Raw genomic sequence first — 19,925 nt, 5'->3', positions numbered from 1 at the left:
GACAACAGGAAAGCAGAGGGAGACCCCTATAGACCACCGCTCGTATAAGCCATGGTTCTCGCACTCAGAAGGCCCTGCTTTGGGGATGGGGGACATTTTTTATATTGGCGTTCGTCTGCTCACCGAACATTCACTGGGCACCAGGTGAGATGCTTTTGCGTGCTCTGGTCGATGTGCCAGGCCCTCAGGGATACAGAACGCGCAGCGAGCGCCTTTTCTGGGTCGCCCACCACGCTAAGTGCTTTGCTTGTGCTCTCTCCTCACCCGCACGGCTCCCTCCTTTGTTGCTTCCCCCATGGGAGCTCTGGCCACCCCGTTACAACTTGCAACTGCGCGTGCTTTTCATTTGTGTGGCTGGAGACGCTGGGTGTAATGGAAGGGCCAAGGATGAGCTCTGAAGGCAGGCCGTGCTTGGTTCAGATCCCGGGCTCCCCACTGTAAGACCTGACACGCTTGCTTAAGTTCACCCCTTTGAGCCTCAGCTTTCTCATCTGTCAGATGGGAATAGCCAGCCTTATCTCACAGGGCTGCATGAGACTTAAATGAAGCAATTCATAACAAGCATCTTTGATTTCTGTCACATAGTCAATGTTCAGTACGTAATCTCTATTATTTTTTCTTCCTTGAGAGTAGGGTCTGTAAAATAATTTCTTTTTATTCCAGTAGGGCCCAATACCTGGTAACACATTCATTACCCGTCTGTTGAATGAATGAATGAGTGAATGCACGAGTGAGTGCGTGCCCTTTGAGACTGAGAGCGCATGTTCTGCCCCTCTTCTGACTTCTTTCTCGCCAGCCCCACAGCAGCTCTAGGGCAGGAAAAGCTGCCCCAGCTCACATGGATCCACACCTCCGACCAGGCCTTTACTTCTTCTGACATCCAGCAGCTTCCTGAATGGTCCTGAGCACGCGGCTGGCTTCAGAAACTCCTTCTCCTTGAGAATCAGAGGTGCTCGAGCAGGCTTCTCAGGAGGCATCTGGGCCCCGGCCTGCACCAGCTAAGACAGCAGTGGCCCCTGCGCCCATGGGCACAGACGGCCTTCTCATTCCTGGCTTTAATGCCCAGCCCTCACTGCCTGTACGACCCCCCACCCTGGACGCTATTATTTCCTTTCAGGAGTGATGGAAACAGGAGAACAGGAGTATAAGCTCCAAGGAGGAAGGGAGACAGGTGCGTGGACGAGGCACCAACTCCCACTGCAGTTCTGCCTTCCTTGTGCTCTGTGAATTGACCTTTCACCTCCCTGCCTCACAAGCCCCCATCCCCTCCGCATCACTCAGATGAACAAGCCCTGCTCGGTGTGGCCCTGGATTGGGGACAGCGTCCTGGGCCAGGAGGTAGGAGGCTTGAGTGCAAATCCAGCTTCTGCTACTCACTGGCTGTGGGATTTCAGACAAGTCACTTTTGCTCTTGGAAACCTCAGAATCTGCTCTGTAAAATGGGATCTGATCACCCACCTCAAAGGTCTGGTGTGAGAATTAGCAGTGATATTTGTACATCGGAGGTGATCTCAAAATTGCAGTTACTACTAAGGACTGTTATTCCACACACTCAGGGGCTGAGGCAGGGTGGAAAGGCCTGGAAGACCCCAGCCCCAGATTTGCGCATCTGTATGTTCTAAAAATAAGTATTTTTCTCATCTCCTCAGCTTGCTCAGCAGACAGAGAGACGCTGCAGACCCCAGAAAACCTCACCCGAGCCTGTACTGTGGGCAGCCCCTGTGGATTCCGCTGCTGGGGAGCAATTTAAGAGGCAAACAAAACATGAAAAGCTACTCAGAATTAACAATGGGGCCAGATGGTAATGCTAGTTTGAAGCAATAAAACATGATAAGTAGCTTCCTGCTGCTATTCCTGATCAACTTCAATATTTAATAATTCCACTGCCACCCCTGCCCCCTCATCTGGCCCCCTCCACAGGCTCCCGCAACGACGCCCCGCATTCGGCTCACAGAGCAAACACGTCTTCACTTTCTGAAGGCGTCAGCAGAAAGCAGGCGGCTCAACTGTCACATAAGCACCCTCCGTCCTGGAGATGATAATTCATCTGCCTACTTCTAAGAGGTTCCATCTCCAGCCTCTCCTGGTTGCCAGGGAAGGATGGAAGGCAGCTCCGACGGCGGAGATGTGATAGGAGCTCTCGCCTTGTCGAATCAGTGAGTATTAGCAGCCCCTGAGTTTTGCTTTTGAATTTAAGAAAGGGGAGCAGTAGGGAGCTGGGCGGTCACCTTGCTCTGGGACCAATAGCAGGAGGAAGCAACCGGAAGGGGAGGGTGGCAGCTTGGCGTTAAAGCCTTACCCACCAGCCGCGCCTCTGAGCCTCAATTTCCTTCTCCGTGTGAAAGAGATCATCGTGTCTACCTCTGGGAGGACTCTAGCCCATGCTGCACGTGTCAAGTGCCGGGCAGTGTGCTCAGAATGTAGGAAACACCCAAGACTGGCAGCTGGAAGCCTCATTATCAAACGTGAAACCACTTAGCAGACGATGCCCAAGTCCTGGCAGCCGCAGGAAGGGCTGCTGGTCCCTGTGGGCAGGGAGCTGGAGCCCAGGGCAGAGCCAGGGTGTGGGGCAGGATCTGGCGGGGAGCACCCTGCTCAGGATTCTCCCCAAGGGGAGCCCACTGATAAGATGAACTGTCCACGAGGGCCCCACAGGCTTTCAGACCCTCCGGCACAGGGCACCCCGGACAGCTGGTGCTGCTGGCGCCCTTTACGGAGGAGGAAATGGGCAGGACGAGGTGAAACGGCTTCTCGCGCTTACATCGTAGGAAGTGGCATTGTCAGTTCTAAGCTGGGTCTCCCAACCCCCCTGATTTCAGGTCCTCGCCACCCTATCGCAGGAGAAAACTGCTCCCTGAGGCGCCCCCTCTTTGTGTGTCCTTTTTGCAGGGAGGCAGCCGAGTGGAGGGTGGCCCCCTTGAGATGCAGTTTACTCGGCTGTGAAATGCGAACGTTCATACCTACTGCACTGGTTCACAGCAGAGACGTTTAATGAGGGAATATGCATGAGAGCCCGCTCTAATTTTGTGATGAGCTGAACAAATGTCAGGTATAGTTATTATTATGGCTTTTTAGAAAAACCCCCTCTGGGAGGAAAAGATCAGAAATTCATCCACCGAAGGCGGATTCTTCTTACCGAATCCTTCACCGGCCCCACGTGATCTAGGGGGTCAAGATCAAGCTCTTTCACGTGGCGTTCAAGGCCTTGACAGCTCCTGCAACCCCGTCCCTGCCTCTTCTCCTTTCCCTCCTTGCTGCAGGCCCTCCAGGCTACTTGGGGTGACCTGAGCCTTTCACGTGTGTCTCTGCCTAGACCAGGGAAACAGCCCTGAAGGAGGGGGCGTGTGCCACCCTGTCCCTCAGCTGATCCCACTCAGCTTCTGCAGGAAGTCTTCCTTGGGCCCCCCTTGCTCAGGAACTCCTCTGCTGAGCCTCCTGACAGCCTCTCTGTGATTCCCTCCATCCTAGCACGCATCACACTAGCTACTGCTATGTTCTCATCTGCCTCCCAACTCTAGAGCCAGTTCTTCCTGGGCCTGAACCAAGTGCTGTTCACTCCAGTCTATCCGGGGCCTGGCCCCGCTTATGCCCTGGAAATGTGTGGCGAGGGATGAACCTACCAACGAATAAGTGACTGTTTCCAACATAAATGGAATCAAAGCTTTAGGCAAAGGATTCCAGCAGTGGAATTAGGATTTGGGTGGGCACAGCCTTGGGAGCAGAAGTCAGGACGGTGCTCCTGAATTCAAACTCAGTTCCATCCCTCCAGTGAGGTCTAGAGCTGATAGTGTAAGCAAGCCTCCCAGGACAGACCCTACCCTCCACCGCCCCCCCCCCGCCCCCGCCCCCCCCACCCCGTCCTCCATCTGCTTTTTGTTTGTAGAAAAACTTTAGCTTCCTAGGCCTTCCCCAAGTTCCAAAGAAGAAATTTAATCAAAGAAGTGAGAAAATGCAGAAACAAAGGAAAACAGTCAAGCAAAACAAAATAATAATAGTTTAGTCATTAAACAAAGTCCTCCTCAAGGGCTATAGATAACATTCGGAGCCACGTCCTTTGAGCTGTTTTGCAGAGACTGAAACCCCCGCCAGGTGGAAGAAGTTAACTGCATGCTGCCCACAAGCACGTAGACCCCAGACGGGCTGGAACCAGAAGGTTGATGATGTTGACTCCCAATGACCTCACCACCAACCAATCAGAAGAATGTCCACGAGCTGATCACACACCCCGCGACACCTCTCCCTCACCCTGCTTTTAAAAACCTTTCCCTGAAAGCCACTGGGGAGCTCGGGCCTTCTGAGCTGCCTGGACTCCTTGCTTGGCCCTGCAATAAATGCTGCCCTTTCCTTCACCACAACTCCGAGTCAGCAGGTTGGCTTTACTACACGCAGGCGAACAGACCCAAGTTTGGTTTGGTAACCATAGGATGACCTTCCTCCTTCCCCCACCTTGACCCTTAACAAGAAGAAACAGATAATGTACCACCCATCCCTCTCTGTCCTGCCACAGGACACGGCAGAGGCCAGTCATCAGGTACCTGAATCCCGCTGGTCCACGGTCATGGAGTTCCATCTCCTCGTGATGTCAATGTAGAGGATGTCCACGGCGGCCATGGACAAGCTGCTGCTACTGAGCTTGCAGTTCCTGCAGAAGACAGGAAAGGACACGTCACTGCCAGATCCGACCCGTCCTGTCCTGTCTGGCTTCTGTGCCTTTGCCCGGGCTCTGCTCCCTGCCTGGAAGGCCCTCCCTTCCCACAGCTGGAACTAGCGAAGGGTGAATGGCAGGGAACCATGGGAGAGGAGGCTGAAAATGGAAGAGCTGAGGTCAGATCCTGTGGGTTCCTGTAATGTGCTTCATTAGGGCTCTAAAGGGCTGGGAGGAGGAGGGACTTTAGGATGGCAAGTCTTGAGTTGAACCTGGCTCTACCACTTAGAAGCAGATGGCTCTGATTAAACTATTTCCCCTTCTTGAGCCTCAGTTTCCTGACCTATAAAACAGGCAGTCTTGATTACAGTCACTGTGGTCTGCAAAGGTGGGCAGGCGCGCTGAAAAGAGCATGATTTGGGCCTCGGACAGACCAGGACTGAAATCCTGGCCCTGCTGCTTTTTCTAGCTAGTATGGCTGTGGACCATTTACTTAAATCTTCGGTGCCTCTATTTGCTGGTCTCTTAAATGAAGATAATAACACCCGCCCACACGGCTGTTGTGAAGAGGAGACGAGGCGGGGCATCCCAAGGCCCTGGCACCTGGTTGGGCCACGACAACTGTTGGTTCCCTTCCCGATCTCTCTCTACTTGCCCTCTTGCTCTCGGAGCTGTGACCACCTAGGCCCCTTCAGAGGCTGCCTGAGGCTGACCTTTCAGTAAAGGCCCTGTCCATTCTGGAGGACTGGGGCTTGCTAGTCAGAGCGTCTGGATGAAAGAATTTAGGCTCTCTGTTCAGAATGCAGGCAGCCCTCAGCCGGTCCAGAGGCACTTCCCTCCTGAACCAGATCGTGCCGGGGAGGCGAGTCCCACGACAGGCTGGATTTGCCCTGGGAACCCCGAAAGCTAGACCTCGGGACCAGCTGTCTGGCTGAACTACACTGCATGCTGCTTTCAACTTTCCAAGTGTGTCCACATCCGTCGCCCCAGCCATGATAAAGTGGTTCTTTGGTTTCCCATTTGTCATCATCCCTTGCGTGAATAGCTCCCTTAGGAACCCGAGAAGTCGGGGGTTGATTGGCAAGCAGGATTTGGGCATCCCAGAGGCCCCTCTCCCAACCCATGCACACCCCTGACACGTGCCCACGTGTGCCCAGCACGGTGCCTGGATGAGGCTGGTGCTCCTTATATGACAGCATCCTCCCTCCCTCCCTCCCTCCCTTCTTTCCTTTCTTCCCAGCCTGTATTCCTCAGGCCATCAATTCACATCCTGCTTCCTCCCGGGCTCCAGCTCTGTATTTCAATCACAAGTCGCAGTGGCAGACTTCAAAGCACATCAGCACACAGTCACTGAGCCTCAGTGACAACATGTCAGCGGATGCAGAGCTTTTCATGTCACCCGTCACTGGGATGGCTATCTCCATTGGGTCCTGCTGGGGACCCGCTCCAGTCTCTCCCAAGGTATATTCTAACAGCCTGCACGGTTCATTTCCCAAGCTTCATTAGGAGTGGCTACGGGTTTTCTCTAATTATCGTATCCATGTCCTCTGGACCACTTGCTCCCCACAGGACAGGAGCTCTACCTGGCTTGCTCTATGGGTTAATGGAGTATAAAAAGGGAAACCAAACTGACCACTGGTATATAGTTATTTTTTTCCTGACAGGTAGAAATTAGAGGTGTCAAACCTTTAGTAGGAGTCATAATTTACCGAAGAGGATTCTCCATTTATCCCTTTTCCCAAAGTAACTTTCCCTCCCTAGTGATACCTGCAAACACAGTCGATGGTAACATTTGCTGCTGGGGCAGGGGAAGGAGGGGTCTGTGCTGGCTGCCGTAGACAGGAAACGCTTTAGAAGAAGTTTGATCCTGTGGGCACTTCCTGGGCACCATCTGTATGCCAGGCCCTTTCCTGCCCATGAGCTCTCTGGATCTTTATAACTACTTTATGAGGGAGGTGTTCTTAGGCCCACTTCAATGACGGGTAAGCTGAGACTCAAGAGAAGGGACAATGGCTTGCCCAAGATCACACGCTGGGATTCACATCCAGGCCTCCCCTGGAGGATAGAGTAGTGGACTTGGGAACTTTGGGGAGCAATGGGGAGGTGGCCCAGCCCAGAGCTTCAGGAAGAGCCCAAGATTCAAGAGACAAAGTCTCAGGTAACCCAGAAAGTCTGGAGCCTCTAGAGAGGCCCTGTTGGGAAGCTTTGGGATATAAGGCTGGGGGGTAAGACAACCAGGGTCACTTGGAGACAGGTTTTCCTAGGTTTATCCCCGTGGTCACCAAACATTCTTAATGCGCTCAAACAGGGAATGTCTCCAAGGGTTAAGATTTTGGAATGAACTTTTCATCCATCTGCCCACTCAGTATATAATTTGTTTTGTGTGCACTATGTGTAAGTGGTATTCTGGGCCCAGTGAGTGACGCTGGGATCCGGATCAGTCTTGGGTACGGCTCTCGGAGGGTAGAAATGATCTCAGAATCTGGGGTAAAAACATGAGGCCTTGGTAGCTCTTAATCGTTTGAACAGTTTCCCCTTATGCTCTGGGATGCAGTTCTTCAAATGACTGACGAGTGACAGGATAAATTCTTCAGTGGAAGAGAAATCCAAGAAATATGGTAACATGAGAAGCCAGAAAGATTCCGCAGAAAGGACAGGCTAGAAACGTACATGGAAAAAATGAGCTTTGGAGTCAAAGGCACACGAGTTTGCATCTTGACTCTGCTATGTGACCTTGAGCAGGTCACTGACATTCTCTGCAATCTAAATTTCCTTATTTGTATGAGGATAAGGCGACTCGCCATATAAAGCTATTTTAAGGACTAGCTCGGTGCCTGGCACATATGACAGCTCCCAGCCTTCCTCCATGATGCAGAACCAGTTTAAAGAAAGGTTTTGTTTTGTTTTCAGAATCAAAAGAATATGGGCACAGAGGATGGAGAGAATCACAAATCATTCAAGTTCATTAGGAGCCTAAGATTAGAGAGATTTGAAATTATCATCCCCATTTTCTCTCAACAACTAGTGACATCTCATGGGAAATTTAGAAACCAACTTTTTCCACTCCATAAAATCCTATTTATAGAATTTCTTTTGTGTTCATCCTTCTCTGTGAAAGAAAAGAAGCTTATTTTTCCTGGAGAGGTTTCTGTAAGGTGAAAACTAACAAATAATCAATATTTGTTTAAAAAAGAAAAAAAAAAACAACCCACTCTCTAAACATCTGCCGGGCGGAGGGAAAGACAACTTTGGTTTATAATGTTTCTATTTTTAAAGGCTATTGATATCCCAGGCATAAAAATCTCGTGATATTACTGGAAAGAGATCATCACAGAACAGGGGAATTTTCAAAGTCACTGAGGAGTTAATGACAGAGGAGGAGGCAGGGCCCCTGACACTTCCATTCCAGAACATTCTAACGCTCCATGCTGCCTCTCAGAGAATAACACCCCACAGCTACCCATTATGAAGCATGTTAATATCTCCTTATGAGAAAAGGGAGTGGAAGGAGGAAAAAAAGGAAAAAGAGAAAACCGTTCTCTAATTTAGAAGGAGACCAGGACTAGAAACCACAAAGGACACGAGTGGGGATCTCCAAGCGGAATGGCCCAGCGTGAAGCAAACACTCGAGGTGTGGAGAAGCTGCCTCCCATTTTCTAGAAATAAACCCCGGTTCTGGCAAACCGTTTAATCTTCAGGCTGTGGAAATGGAAAATGCAGCGTGTGCCAGTTGATGTCAAGTTCTGATGTAGGATACGTTCAGAAAACGGGTTCTTAGTGAATTACATAGAAATCCTCCCAAATTAGGAATCCGATGGAAGGAAAATAACAAAAATGCATTTCCCTCGAGAAAGCTGCCACACTGAAGAAGCAGATAATTTCTGTTTCTCAGAGAAAGAGATGTCTCCACACCTCAGCAATTATTATGAATTAAAAAAAAAAAGAGAAAAGAGGTGCTTAATTCATGGTAATACGTGCTACTGTTATATGCCTCCTGAGGAAATGACACGACAAGCTGGTTAGATAGAGTTAATTCTAGACGAGAGGATGACAGTTCATTATTTCTCATTTCTTGGTGGAAAAGAAAAATAGAATACGGCCAGACTGGCATTAGCATAATTCACTCCTAAAACTGCTGATCTATGCAGCACGTTATGAGAGATGGTCACTGAAAATCAATTCAATCGGAATGTTTATTATTTTGTTCCCTCCAGTTCTCTTCAAGGAACTTGGAGAGAAAGAGTGGGTAGGACAGACAAAAGTCAAGTTCAACTTCTGCCGTTTGCGTGGGAGCTCAGAAGGGAGGGTCTCTAGCCAGCAAATATGTCTCTGGCACAGTGCCCCAGAGAAGGGCACTTGGTTTGATTTAACACATGGCGTAAATATTATTAACTCATAATGAAGCAAAATTTAAACTGAAGTGGAAAGCAGAGAGAGAATAGTTGTTAGCAAGAGAAAACACGTGCTGTTAAATTTAGCTGGTGAGACGGAACACACTCAGATATAAATCTGAAAGCAGAGAAGATCATCTTTTACAACAAAGTTGCTGTTCGGATGTCTGGGTACATTTGAAAAGGAGAAATCTATTAACAGTTGTGCAATGTTTTCTCCATTTCTTCCTGCATCCTTCATTACTCAGGACACTTGCTGGGTGGGTACAGAGGGAGGGGAGAGGGGCTCACAGTCTGGGTCCTTCTGCTCCGGCTGCCTCTTCCCTACCTGAAGACATTGTCACTTGTCACGGTCACCATCGCTCCCACTAACAGTACTCGGCCACAGGTGGGGAATGAAGGCTGCAGGACCTAATAGTCGCTAATGTCACAAAGGTGGGTTTTTCATGCAAACACTCTTAATTATAGAGAACAAAGGGGTGGAAAAATCATAAACCCTCTCACACAGAGACAGATTTGTAGCAATATTTTTCACATCATCCAGTTTCAGTCTGAGTGCATTTTAAGAATCTTCTTTGCTAGAACCACTCTCAATTCTTTTCAGGAATTTTCTTTTCAAGATTGTATATGAACATACCAGTCCTCTTAATATGTACCTCAGCCTCTCACACCAGAGGTAACACACCGGTGGACTCTATGGGCCGCCATGCTTTGATTGAACCCAGAATTATTTTCTGAATCGCCAACATTCAGTATATACATGCGTTGATATTTTACATAAAAATCAACATTTCTAGCTTCTCTTGAAAAATCAAAAGCCTTGGTAATACTAGCCCGGCAACAACCTTTCTTTTTGCCACAGCCCCACCCCCCTCATCCTTCTAGACCCCACCCACTGGTTTGTTTATCCTTCCTGCCTGCACCCTCCCCCCACCCCATCCTCAGGCAACTGAGATTGTGATTCTTGTGACATGTAACTTTTTTTCAAATCTCTCCCTCTCTCTTACATTTTAGTAGAATTGTATTAGGAGTTAAAAGGAAGCATCTGACCAATGTCTTTTGCTCTTCCTTCCTTCTTCCTTTTTCCTGCCTGGAACTTGACCATGATGGCTGGATTTTGAGCAGCCATCTTGTGACCATAAGGCAACCCTGAAGCTTGAAGCACATGCTCAGGGTGGGTAAGCACAAAGACAGAAACTGGGGAGTTGATCACATTGTGGGGTCATTAACCAGCCCTCGAAGCCCCACTGCCAAATTTCCTGTTATATGAGAAAAAAATTAATTTTACTCTTTAAACCATTTATAGATGGGTATCTATTCCTACAAGCCAAATGCAATTCTTAAATGAGTCAGAGGGTATCATGTTAGGTAGTTTTCTCAGGGAAATAACATGTGCCTGTTGACTTTCTTGAAAATTCCCTCTGCCTCATGGAAATAATAACAAAAGACTCCCATTTCACAAACAGCTCCCGTAAACTAGGCAGTGGGCCAGATCCTTTATGATATATTACGTCCCAACCTCATAACACTCCTGCAAGGTGGGAGAGATTATTCCCATTTTACAGATGAGGGAACTGAGACTCAGAGAAGATAAGGAATTTGCCCAAAGCCACACAGCTGTTAAGTAATGTGCTTGGCTCTGAAGCCAAACCCCAAAGCTTGTGCTCTTTCCATGGGGTTTTCTTTTCCCCTGAAACTAACACAAAGCCCCTCTGAAAATCACCGTGCAAATATGACTTCAGGTTTGCTGAGATGGCAAAAATTCCTGCTGATACTTCTTCATGCCATTCTATCAGGAGTATCAGAGCGCTAGAGTTAGAATTTATAAAATTCATTTAGAGAAAGGCATATGACAAATGGTTTCCAATTCAAAACTTCTAATTATTTGCTTTCATGAAAAAAACTATGAACAGAGTGACTTTGTGTTGCCAGATAGAAATATTAAAACCAATGATGAGAAAAACAATAGCAACATGGGCTGCTGGCTGGTAGTTCCTCTGAGGTGTATAACATACAATCCTAGGGTATTGATAGTTTCATCTCCATTTTATAGGACCACTGAGGTTCAGAGACTGTCATTAACTTGCCCAAGGTCACACAGCTAGTAAGTGCTCCTGTACTGCCCCAAAGTATCCCAGAGGGTAGAGGCAAGTTAATGAATAATCTTGGGAGATTAAGTGGCAATGGCTTATTTCACAGGCTGTGGCAAAAACACAATTTCTTTGTCTCATGTTTTATCTTTAAAATTCATGCAAATTTTGTATTATACTCTATAATATAACCGCATTATTTTTATATTAGAACAAATGTATTAAATTATTTATCAACTGAATTATTCAACTTTTCTCTCCTGGAATTGACACTTTGGAAGATGTGGCTTGTGTCTCTGCTGTGGCTTCATAAAAGCTCAGCACTTAGCCACGCACCACTGGGAGAACGTCACCCCAGTTTTAGAAGCACGAGGTCTGTCTGAGTCCAAGGGGCAATTATTCATATATGAATAAGGACCCAGCTCAGGGTAGCGCAGAACTGTTTTCTAACCACAAACATAATGTTGTGAATACTGTCACATCCGTAACATTCATTAATTCATTCAACAAACAAGAGTCTACTATGTGCCAGGCCCAGTGCCAGCTGCTGGGCCAATCCAACCCCAAGTGGGGCTGTGATCTGGCATCACAGATTCTCCCAGGCGCAGTCAGAGAGACGGGACCAGCCAGATGTGGGGCTGGTCTCCACCCTGCCAGAGGAGCTGGCCTCACTGACCTTATGAAGGTACGAAAGCCTGTTGGTCCCAACTTCATTGTCCCCTTGATACCCAGGAACCGGATAAACAGGTTTGCCATCCTGTCCACCAGGCGCAGGTAGTTGAACTGCTTTGCATACTTGGGGAACACCTGCTTGAGGCAGATGGAGGGCAGGTGGGCTTCGGGATGGGCGCTGCCTGCCGAGGCGCTGGCCAGATCGCTCTCAGAAGGCTCTTCCTTTGAGGCTAACGGCTTCCCAAGCTGCTGAGACCTGCAGCACACAAGGAGTTAATGATAGAACCAACATTTAGAGCGGGCTTTACAGCACGCAGATTGCTTTCCCTTGCAAACTCTCCTTTCCTTTAGATTTATAGCAACCTGCAGGGGGGGTGTATTATTACTATTCTTAATGTACAACCAGAGAACTCACCTCAAAGAAGTGACCTGCCCAAGCTCACACGGCTAGGGCGTGGCAAAGCCAGAACTTGAACCCAGGACGGAGCCGGGACTAGAGACTTACACTCCCTCCGTTCTACCATCCTGGCTTCCCAATGTGGACAATTTCCTTTTCCGTACTCATGACTGAAGAGAATACTCTATTATGAAGCAGTCTGGGTTTGATTTCAAACTCCTACTTATGGGTAGTAGTTGAATAATTAAGAAATATAAAAATCTCATTGAGGGCTGGCAAGAAGCCACAGACAGTTCAGTGAACCATGTGTGAAGATACAGCAGTCACCCAATTCTAGGAACAGGCACAACGGGAGTTTGTAGCTTAACTATTTTCTTATTTGGAACTCGTACCAAAAAAATGATCGTACTGTTGTCATTCCTGTCTGGATATTTTCTTCGGAAATTATCCTGATACTCGAGAAAGTTCACAGCTACTAACTCTCAGATATGCACCTCCAGCTGGAATGTTCTTCTCACCTCCAGACACACAGATCCAGCTATCACCTGTTCACCCTCCAGGGTGACCCGCGGGAACCTCACACCGACATGACCATTTCCCCTCACCCCAAATCCACACTCCCTGTCTCCTCGAATGTCACCACCATCTGTCAGTGACCCAAGCAGGAAACATCTGCATGTTTCCAACCCCTCCTCTCCCTCTGTCTCCACAGCATCCTTAATGTTCCCTGGAACCCACTCCACTCTCCCCCTGCCCTGGCCTTGTCTGCTCTCTCCTGGACTCTAACAATGGGGTCTCCCGCCTCCGGCCTTTCCCATCCACAGACCCATCCTCCACATGGCACCTGAGGTGCCCTTTTAAAGCAGACCTGGCTGGGATGCGCACTTCCTACAGTTCTTTGTGGTTCCTGAGTGCCTACATGATCAAGTCCATACTCCTCCCTCTGGCACGCAAGGCCCTGCCTGATACCCTCTCTGCCCTCCTTATTTCTTGTCATTGCCTTAGACACACTGTACCCTTCAAGGCCTTGACCTCTGCTGCCGCCCCAGTCATGGCCTGGCCTGGACACAGAGACCCATGCTTTCTGGACGCCCAGCCCCCTTCCACACTCAGGCCTGTCTCTGCACCTGCAGCTCACCTTGCTTTCCCGTCTCTTGTCCTGCCCATAGCGGATGAGGGGCCAGGCGTAACCCTTTCCACCTGTGTGTCCATTCCAGAGACAGAGCCCTTGTAATAGGGAACGACAAGTCGGACTCCACGTTGAATCTGTTACTTTTACTTTAACCTTTGTGTTCTCTTGCTTTTGCTACAAGTTCATCACTAAAGGGATGTTGCCTGTAAGCCTAAATGATGCATAACGGCTGTCTCTGGGTACCCTGCCTCCCATGTGATGAGTGTTAAGGTAAAATACCTTTGTTTAGCTCACAGGAAACCTCCTGACTAGGCCCACCTGTGAATGGCTGCAGGAAGGAAGAAATGAACACATCCCCTCTGGAGTCTGACTAACCAGGACTTTACCCCCTCCCCTTTTAGTGTAAAAGAAGCCTGAATTCTAACTCCAGGAAGTTGGGACGCTAGGCCACCATCTTCTCAGTCTGCTGATTTTCTGAATAAAGGCGCTATTCCTTGCCCCAACAACTTGTCTCTCTAGTTATTGTCCTGTCGTGCAGCGAGCAGTACGAGCTTGGACTTGGTAACACCCTGAGCGCGGTGTGAACGGCCAGTAAGTACTGCCCAGCTGGCTAAGAGATCCAGGAAGAGAAGAGCCACATCCCATGGTGCTGAGCTCAATACCAAGGCCGTTTTCTACTCTTTTCTTTTCTTTATTAAACGGTCTCGTCCCCAGAGCTCCCACTTCCAAGCACACCGTCAGTCACCAAGCTGGGCTGTCTTGGGAACTTCATACCTGCTTGCCTCAGCCCTTGAAGACTTTCCCAGCCCTGGCTGCCTGGCACATTTCTGTTGCACTTTCAGAACCAGCTCAGCTGTTCCCTTGACCGTGCTGAAGACTGTCTTTCATGTCCCACTCCTGCCCCTTGGATTTCTTCACTCCTCTCATCAACTGCGCTGCACTTGCTTACACGCCAATCCCTCTCACTGTTTTGTGAGCTCATTGAAGGCAAGGACCACATCTTATTCAACTCTATTTCCACAGGACCTGGCACGTATTAGGTTCTTCGGAAATGTTTCATTGAATTTGTTGAATTGGGAAAGTTTGCTTTTAATAGCAAGGTGAGCTTCAAATAAAACATCAAGGTTATGATGCTTTGTACCCACCCCATAAGCTCGTTTAAACGGGGAAGAGGTTCAAGAGAGAAACAGCATACTTGACGGCCCTACCAAAATGGTCTTTTCTTTATGCTGGTCCAAGGAGCCAGCCTCCAAGAAAGAGAACCCCCTTGTGTGAATAAAAGGTCCTGTAAGTTCTGTTCATGGTTCCTTCTAAGTGGGTCTCAAAGCGAGGACAGGCAGAACCAGAGAAGCGCGAAGGAAAACCTCTTCTAAAGTTCAACAATGTGGATGGTTCCGGGGAAACAAATGCTCCCTCCTACAAAGAGGAGGCACCTTATTCCTCCGGAGAAGCACTGCATTCCCAGGGGGAGTGGGATGGAGTGGGTGCAACTTCCCTTCAGCTAAACTGGTTTTATCATCACCTCCTTGAATTTAAGACTGTAAATAAAAGTCAGGTGGTTACACTTCAGATGAAATAAAATGTTTTCACATTAAGGTTATAGGAAGAAAGATGAGAAAAAAAGCAGCACTGTTACTGGAAATTAGCTCTTAAATTCCTGGATAAGTGGCAATCACTAACTTCAAAAGCACTCATTAGGTTTTTGTTAAAGAAAAGATTTGGAAATACACAGTTTGAATACACTCCATGACAAAGAAAAGGGCTGAGAACTCTTCAATCAACAGAACCGTCCCACTTTCAGGATCTCATTTGCTCTTCACAAAACATGTGCAGTACACTGTTATTTTTATACCCCTCTTCCAGACGGAGAAACTGAGGCGCAACAAGGCGAAGCAGCTCTTTGCCCTGGCTGGATTGGAATTACACATCAGTTCTCCTAACCAGGGCTGTTTCCATCTTGCTGCCCTGTTATTCCAAAGCACATCATGGTTCACATTGGGGGCGGCCAAATCCAAAGGACTGTTATTTATTTTTTGTTTTTAAATAGTTTTTTAAAAATTATAATAGTAATTCATGGTCTTTGTAAGCATTCTGAGAACTGTATAAAGGAATCAGCATCATGTGTAATCCCACAACTCAGGGATCAACACTACGAATGTTTTGATTTTTTATCTATGTTTATAAGTTAGGATCACATCATGGGTAGTTTAAATCCTTTTTTCTTACACTTTACATTATATCATAAGTGTCTTCCTGTGGCATTAAGTATGTTTTCATGAGCATAATCTCTCATGGACATATAATATTCCATATAATGCCCAAACCATAGTTTAATTGGCCATTCCCTGTCAGTCAGATGTTGTCTACATGGCTCGTCTTTGACTAAATAGAGTCTGGGAGCCAGTCCCCTAAGCCACGTGCTCCCTCCCAGAAACATAACAGGTTCACAGCTAGCAGCAGCCTTGGAGATCATTCTGTCCAATGATGTCATCTATTTTCTTTTATTGTGGTCTACTGTACGTAACATAAAATTCACCATTTTAAAGCATGCAATGCACAATGTCGTGTAACCACCACCTCTATCTAGCTCCTAACCTTTCCGCAATGATGTCATTTTAGAGAAGAAATGACTCCCAGGTAGACAGGACATGAGCACCAGTGGGTCATCTGACTGGCAGGTCATCCAAGGGGGTGGCCGTAGCTTGGGTTACCTGATGAGGGGGACCTCACCACCTCCAGGGCACCTCTCAGGCTGGGAAGGTTTTCTGCATGGCACGTCAGAGGCTGTTCTCCCTCTGGTATCCATAGCCCACATCCCAACCCACCCTCAGAGCCTCACAGGATGGGTTTGTCTTCTCTTCTCCGTGACAGCCTCTCACCTTTCTTACTGGATGACTACCATTCCCCTTCCTTCCTGAATCCCAATTAATAACCTCAGGATGAAAAGGGCCCTCAAAGCCACAGATATTTTCATGGACTCAAAACCACAAATTCAGGCAGAAGTGGTTTTACTCAACTGGAAGAAGGCAGTAAAGATATGGCTGATATATAAGAGGAAATAAAACAAGGAGAAATGGTTATTCTGCTGGAGATAATTCCAATTATCACACTGAGATCCAAGTTATCACAAATACTGTAAAATCCTGTTTTTACCTAATAGCATTTTAATGGAAAAGTCAGACTTATGAAATAGAAGTGACTGGTAAAGAAAATATAAATCAAGCTTATCTGGGGTCCTTTGGGGTATTTTTTCTTAAATTGAATTTGGTGTGTCCTTGATTCATTAAAATAGGGGAAAGAATCCTGGAATGTTTTATCTATTCTTGTCTTTCAAATAAAATGGAATTTTGTTTTATTAAAGCTCTTGTGAAAAACCACCTACCACTATTTTGCCTGGAAAGCCTACTGTTAAGAATCACTACTATTTATCAGGGACCCACTCTGTGTCAAGCAGCTTACTATCTATATATGATCTCACTGGTTTCTCAAAACAACGCTACAAGGTAGGCAGAAACTAGTCCCATTTTACAAATTAGGAACCTGAGGCCCAGAGAACCTTAATACTTGCCCAATGTCACAAATCAATGGTGGAATCAGAATTTGTACTCCAGACTGTCTCACTACACACCCAAGGCTTAGCTCACTATGTAGCTCTTGTGCCAATTTGATTTAAATCAAACCAAAGACTTTTCTTCTGATGTACAAACTCTATATGTATATATTCTTGGGAGTTAACAAAATAGGAAGGTAGATACAGCAAGTTCCAGTTTCAGAGAAGGTGCTTGAATTCTCTCAGAGAAATAATTCCCATTTTTAGTGAAGCATCCTTTCAATAATTTATTCGTTCATGAACCATTTCTCAAGCACTTACCTGTCCCAGGGGCCTGGGCTACACAGGTGAGGTATACACAGTCCTAGCTACCCAGAAGCACATGACCCGGTGGGGGGAAGACTAGACCCATCCATAAACAATGACTGAGCCAGGTGGGAGTGGCCAGGTGAGCACCCAGAGATGGGACCTGGAGCACATGGAAGTAGGTCGGCTTGCTGGATCTTAGTTGTGTACGTGAAGGGGAGCAGGTACGAATGTGACCAGGAAGCCAGCTTGGGTCTGGGTCTTATAGGATCTTGAGTATCGGACAAGGGAGCTTGGACGTGGCAGCGTAGGAGATGACAAGGTTGTGGGAGATTTGGGGGAAAGGAGTGGCAAAATCAGCTGTTCAGAGAAGATGGATGAATCTGCCAGCAGTGTGTATCCTGGATCGAGGGCGGAGTGGACGATGTAGGGAAGCTACTGGAACACTCAAGCTCAGGGATTCTGAAAGCGTGGTCCCTGGTCCAGCAGCAGCAGCATCACCTGAGGCCTTGTTAGAGAAGCACACTCTTGGCCCGACCCCAGACCTACGGCCTCAGAAGCTCTGCCCTAGCGAGCCCTGTGGGGGATTCTGATGCGGGCTGAAGGCTAAGAATCACTGGTCTCGGTGAAAGGGAGCGAAGGCCCTGGATCATGTTCCCGGGCAATCCTGTGGCTTGACAGGGGAGCCTGTTGGGCAGCGGGAAGGCCCTGGCAAATGGAGGGAGGTAGGCAGGCTCCTTTCCCCGCCGTTTGGCCAAGACATGTCCCCCCCCAGACCCTTGGGGGTTTCAAAGGCACATTGGCATTCCGGAAGAAACGGCCAACAATGCCCCAAAGAAGTCCCTTAAGTCAGCCCAGCAGCTAATTTAAAGAGCTGGAGGATAAAGTCACTAAAAATAAACATAACTACCATGTAGCCCGGCTCTGTCATTTGATAAATCTCTTCCATCACAGGGGCCCCATTTGCTTGATGGCAATGCTATATTGTTTGAAGAGAAGGCGATAGACGGGTGAGGCATGTGTTTGCAAAGTGATGAAGAAAGGGATTTAGTGAGGCATCTGGCTGATGCTCTAGTCCCTGTAAGACCTAGATCCATGCTGGGTCTATTCCCACTGGCTCCCCTTCGTGCAATGTTCCTATGAACGCTCACCTGGCCGCTTCCACCTCCCTCAATCACTTTCTTCCATAGCACAGCGTCACATCAACAATAAAACACAATGGTGATGATATTGATTATGTGCCAGGAACTGCCATCTTAAAACATTTAGTCTTGATAAAATCCTACAAAGCAGGCATTATCATTATTCCCATTTTACAGATGTGGAAACCAAGGCACAAAGATACAAATTAATAGGTTGTAGACCCAGGACAGAGAGCCAGGCAGGCAGGTGCCAGTGTCCTTGTTTCTAACCACTGCACTACGGCTTCTTCTATACATGAGGAGTTATCGGGCATTAAATATCTGAGAGTCAGGTCGGTTACTCGTAACATCTCATTTGACCCTGGCAATGATCCTTATGAGTCAGGTATAATAAGTGGCTCCATTCTGCTGCTGACAAATGAGCTTCAGAGAGGTTAGGCTACTTTCCAAAGGTCACTCAGCTATTAAATGGCTGAGTGAGGATTTGAACAAGGATCTGCTTGAGTTCAAAGCCCAGGCCCTTTCCACTCCATCATGTTACAACTCAGTGTAGTTACGAAACTTCTCTGAACTCATTTTTTCCTCCTTTTCAATGGGAGAGGAGTCTCCTCCTACTTACGAGGGAGAGCGGTTGGGAGGGCACTTAGTCTAAGCCCAGCACAAAACTGCTGCATTCTTTAGGATCAAAAACACAGCCTATGTGTAGAGCATCCAGATGATTCTGCTGGGTCGGGGGGGGAGTTGTAACTGACCTCAGTGTGACGATATATCTGGATGGGGCTGTTCCACTTCCACTGCCCAACAAATCAATCTCTGTTTCACAGTTTCAGGCCCACACGATCACTGAGGCACTGCGTGTCGCATGTGTGGGAATTAATGGAGGCCCCCAATGGCGGCAGCAGCAGACTCGGTCTCTGCCCCCGCCTGGGATGAATTCCCGGAGCCACCAGGCTGGATATGCCGCACGAGCATCTACCCATCGGGCCGGGCAACGAATTAACAAAAGAACAAGCAGACAGACCTAGTCTAAGGCCCCCTTGCCCACAGACCCAGAACTCAGGCGATTTCCGAGCCGGAAGTGCCTTTAGGGGTCATGTGGCCCGGCCCTCTCATCTTCCAGATGAACGAACCGGCAGCTCGTTTAACCAAGACCTCCCAAAGGGATTCTTTTCCCACAGGGCTCTCTCTGCTCTGCCCCTCTGCCCGGAGTGAGTATCTTCGCCCTGGTCCCTCTTGCTTTCTTTGTCTCTGGGCACGGGCAGTAAGAGACAGTGAAATGTACCGTCACTCAGGCAGGGGAGGGTGGGAGGAGATGCTGCCAGACAGCTCCTCCCCACAGGCGCCGGCCTGGGGAACCCGGGCGTGGGCTCTGGGGTTAGTCCAGAGTCACCGCTGGAATCCCAGCTCTGTATTCTTCAGCTGGGTGACCTCAGGCAAGTCATATAACCTCAAAGCTTCAGTATCCTCTTATATAAAGTGGGAATAATAACGGTACCTAAACTATAGGACTGATGTAATTACAGAGAAAATGGATACGTGGTACTTAGCACGGTGCCCCAATTCCTGTTAGCCACTTTGGTTATAATCACCAGCATCTTCC

The 19,925-nt window shown here is 48.1% G+C and overlaps 1 protein-coding gene across 3 annotated transcripts in view; it reads right to left on the bottom strand.

Annotated features, from left to right (window-relative positions):
• The window catches only part of TTLL11 (tubulin tyrosine ligase like 11), a 264,638-nt gene that overhangs the window by 49,822 nt on the left and 194,891 nt on the right, over positions 1 to 19,925 (bottom strand). For 2 of the 3 annotated variants that reach the window (XM_027104963.1, XM_027104962.1), the window contains exons 7-8: positions 11,803 to 12,054; positions 4,536 to 4,642 (exon numbers count right to left, since the gene is read on the bottom strand). In XM_027104963.1, the coding sequence (XP_026960764.1) occupies positions 4,536 to 4,642; positions 11,803 to 12,054 (359 nt within the window). The remainder of the gene's footprint in view (positions 1 to 4,535; positions 4,643 to 11,802; positions 12,055 to 19,925) is intronic. The other variant, XM_027104964.1, reaches the window with a different exon arrangement.

Source organism: Aethalodelphis obliquidens, unplaced genomic scaffold (assembly GCF_003676395.1).
Source record: "Aethalodelphis obliquidens isolate GAN/ISIS:26980383/991018 unplaced genomic scaffold, ASM367639v1 scaffold7, whole genome shotgun sequence".
Classification (NCBI taxonomy): Eukaryota; Metazoa; Chordata; class Mammalia; order Artiodactyla; family Delphinidae; genus Aethalodelphis; species Aethalodelphis obliquidens.
The sequence above is the reverse complement of the archived record's forward strand: the minus strand, read 5'-3'. Positions and strand labels throughout refer to the sequence as shown.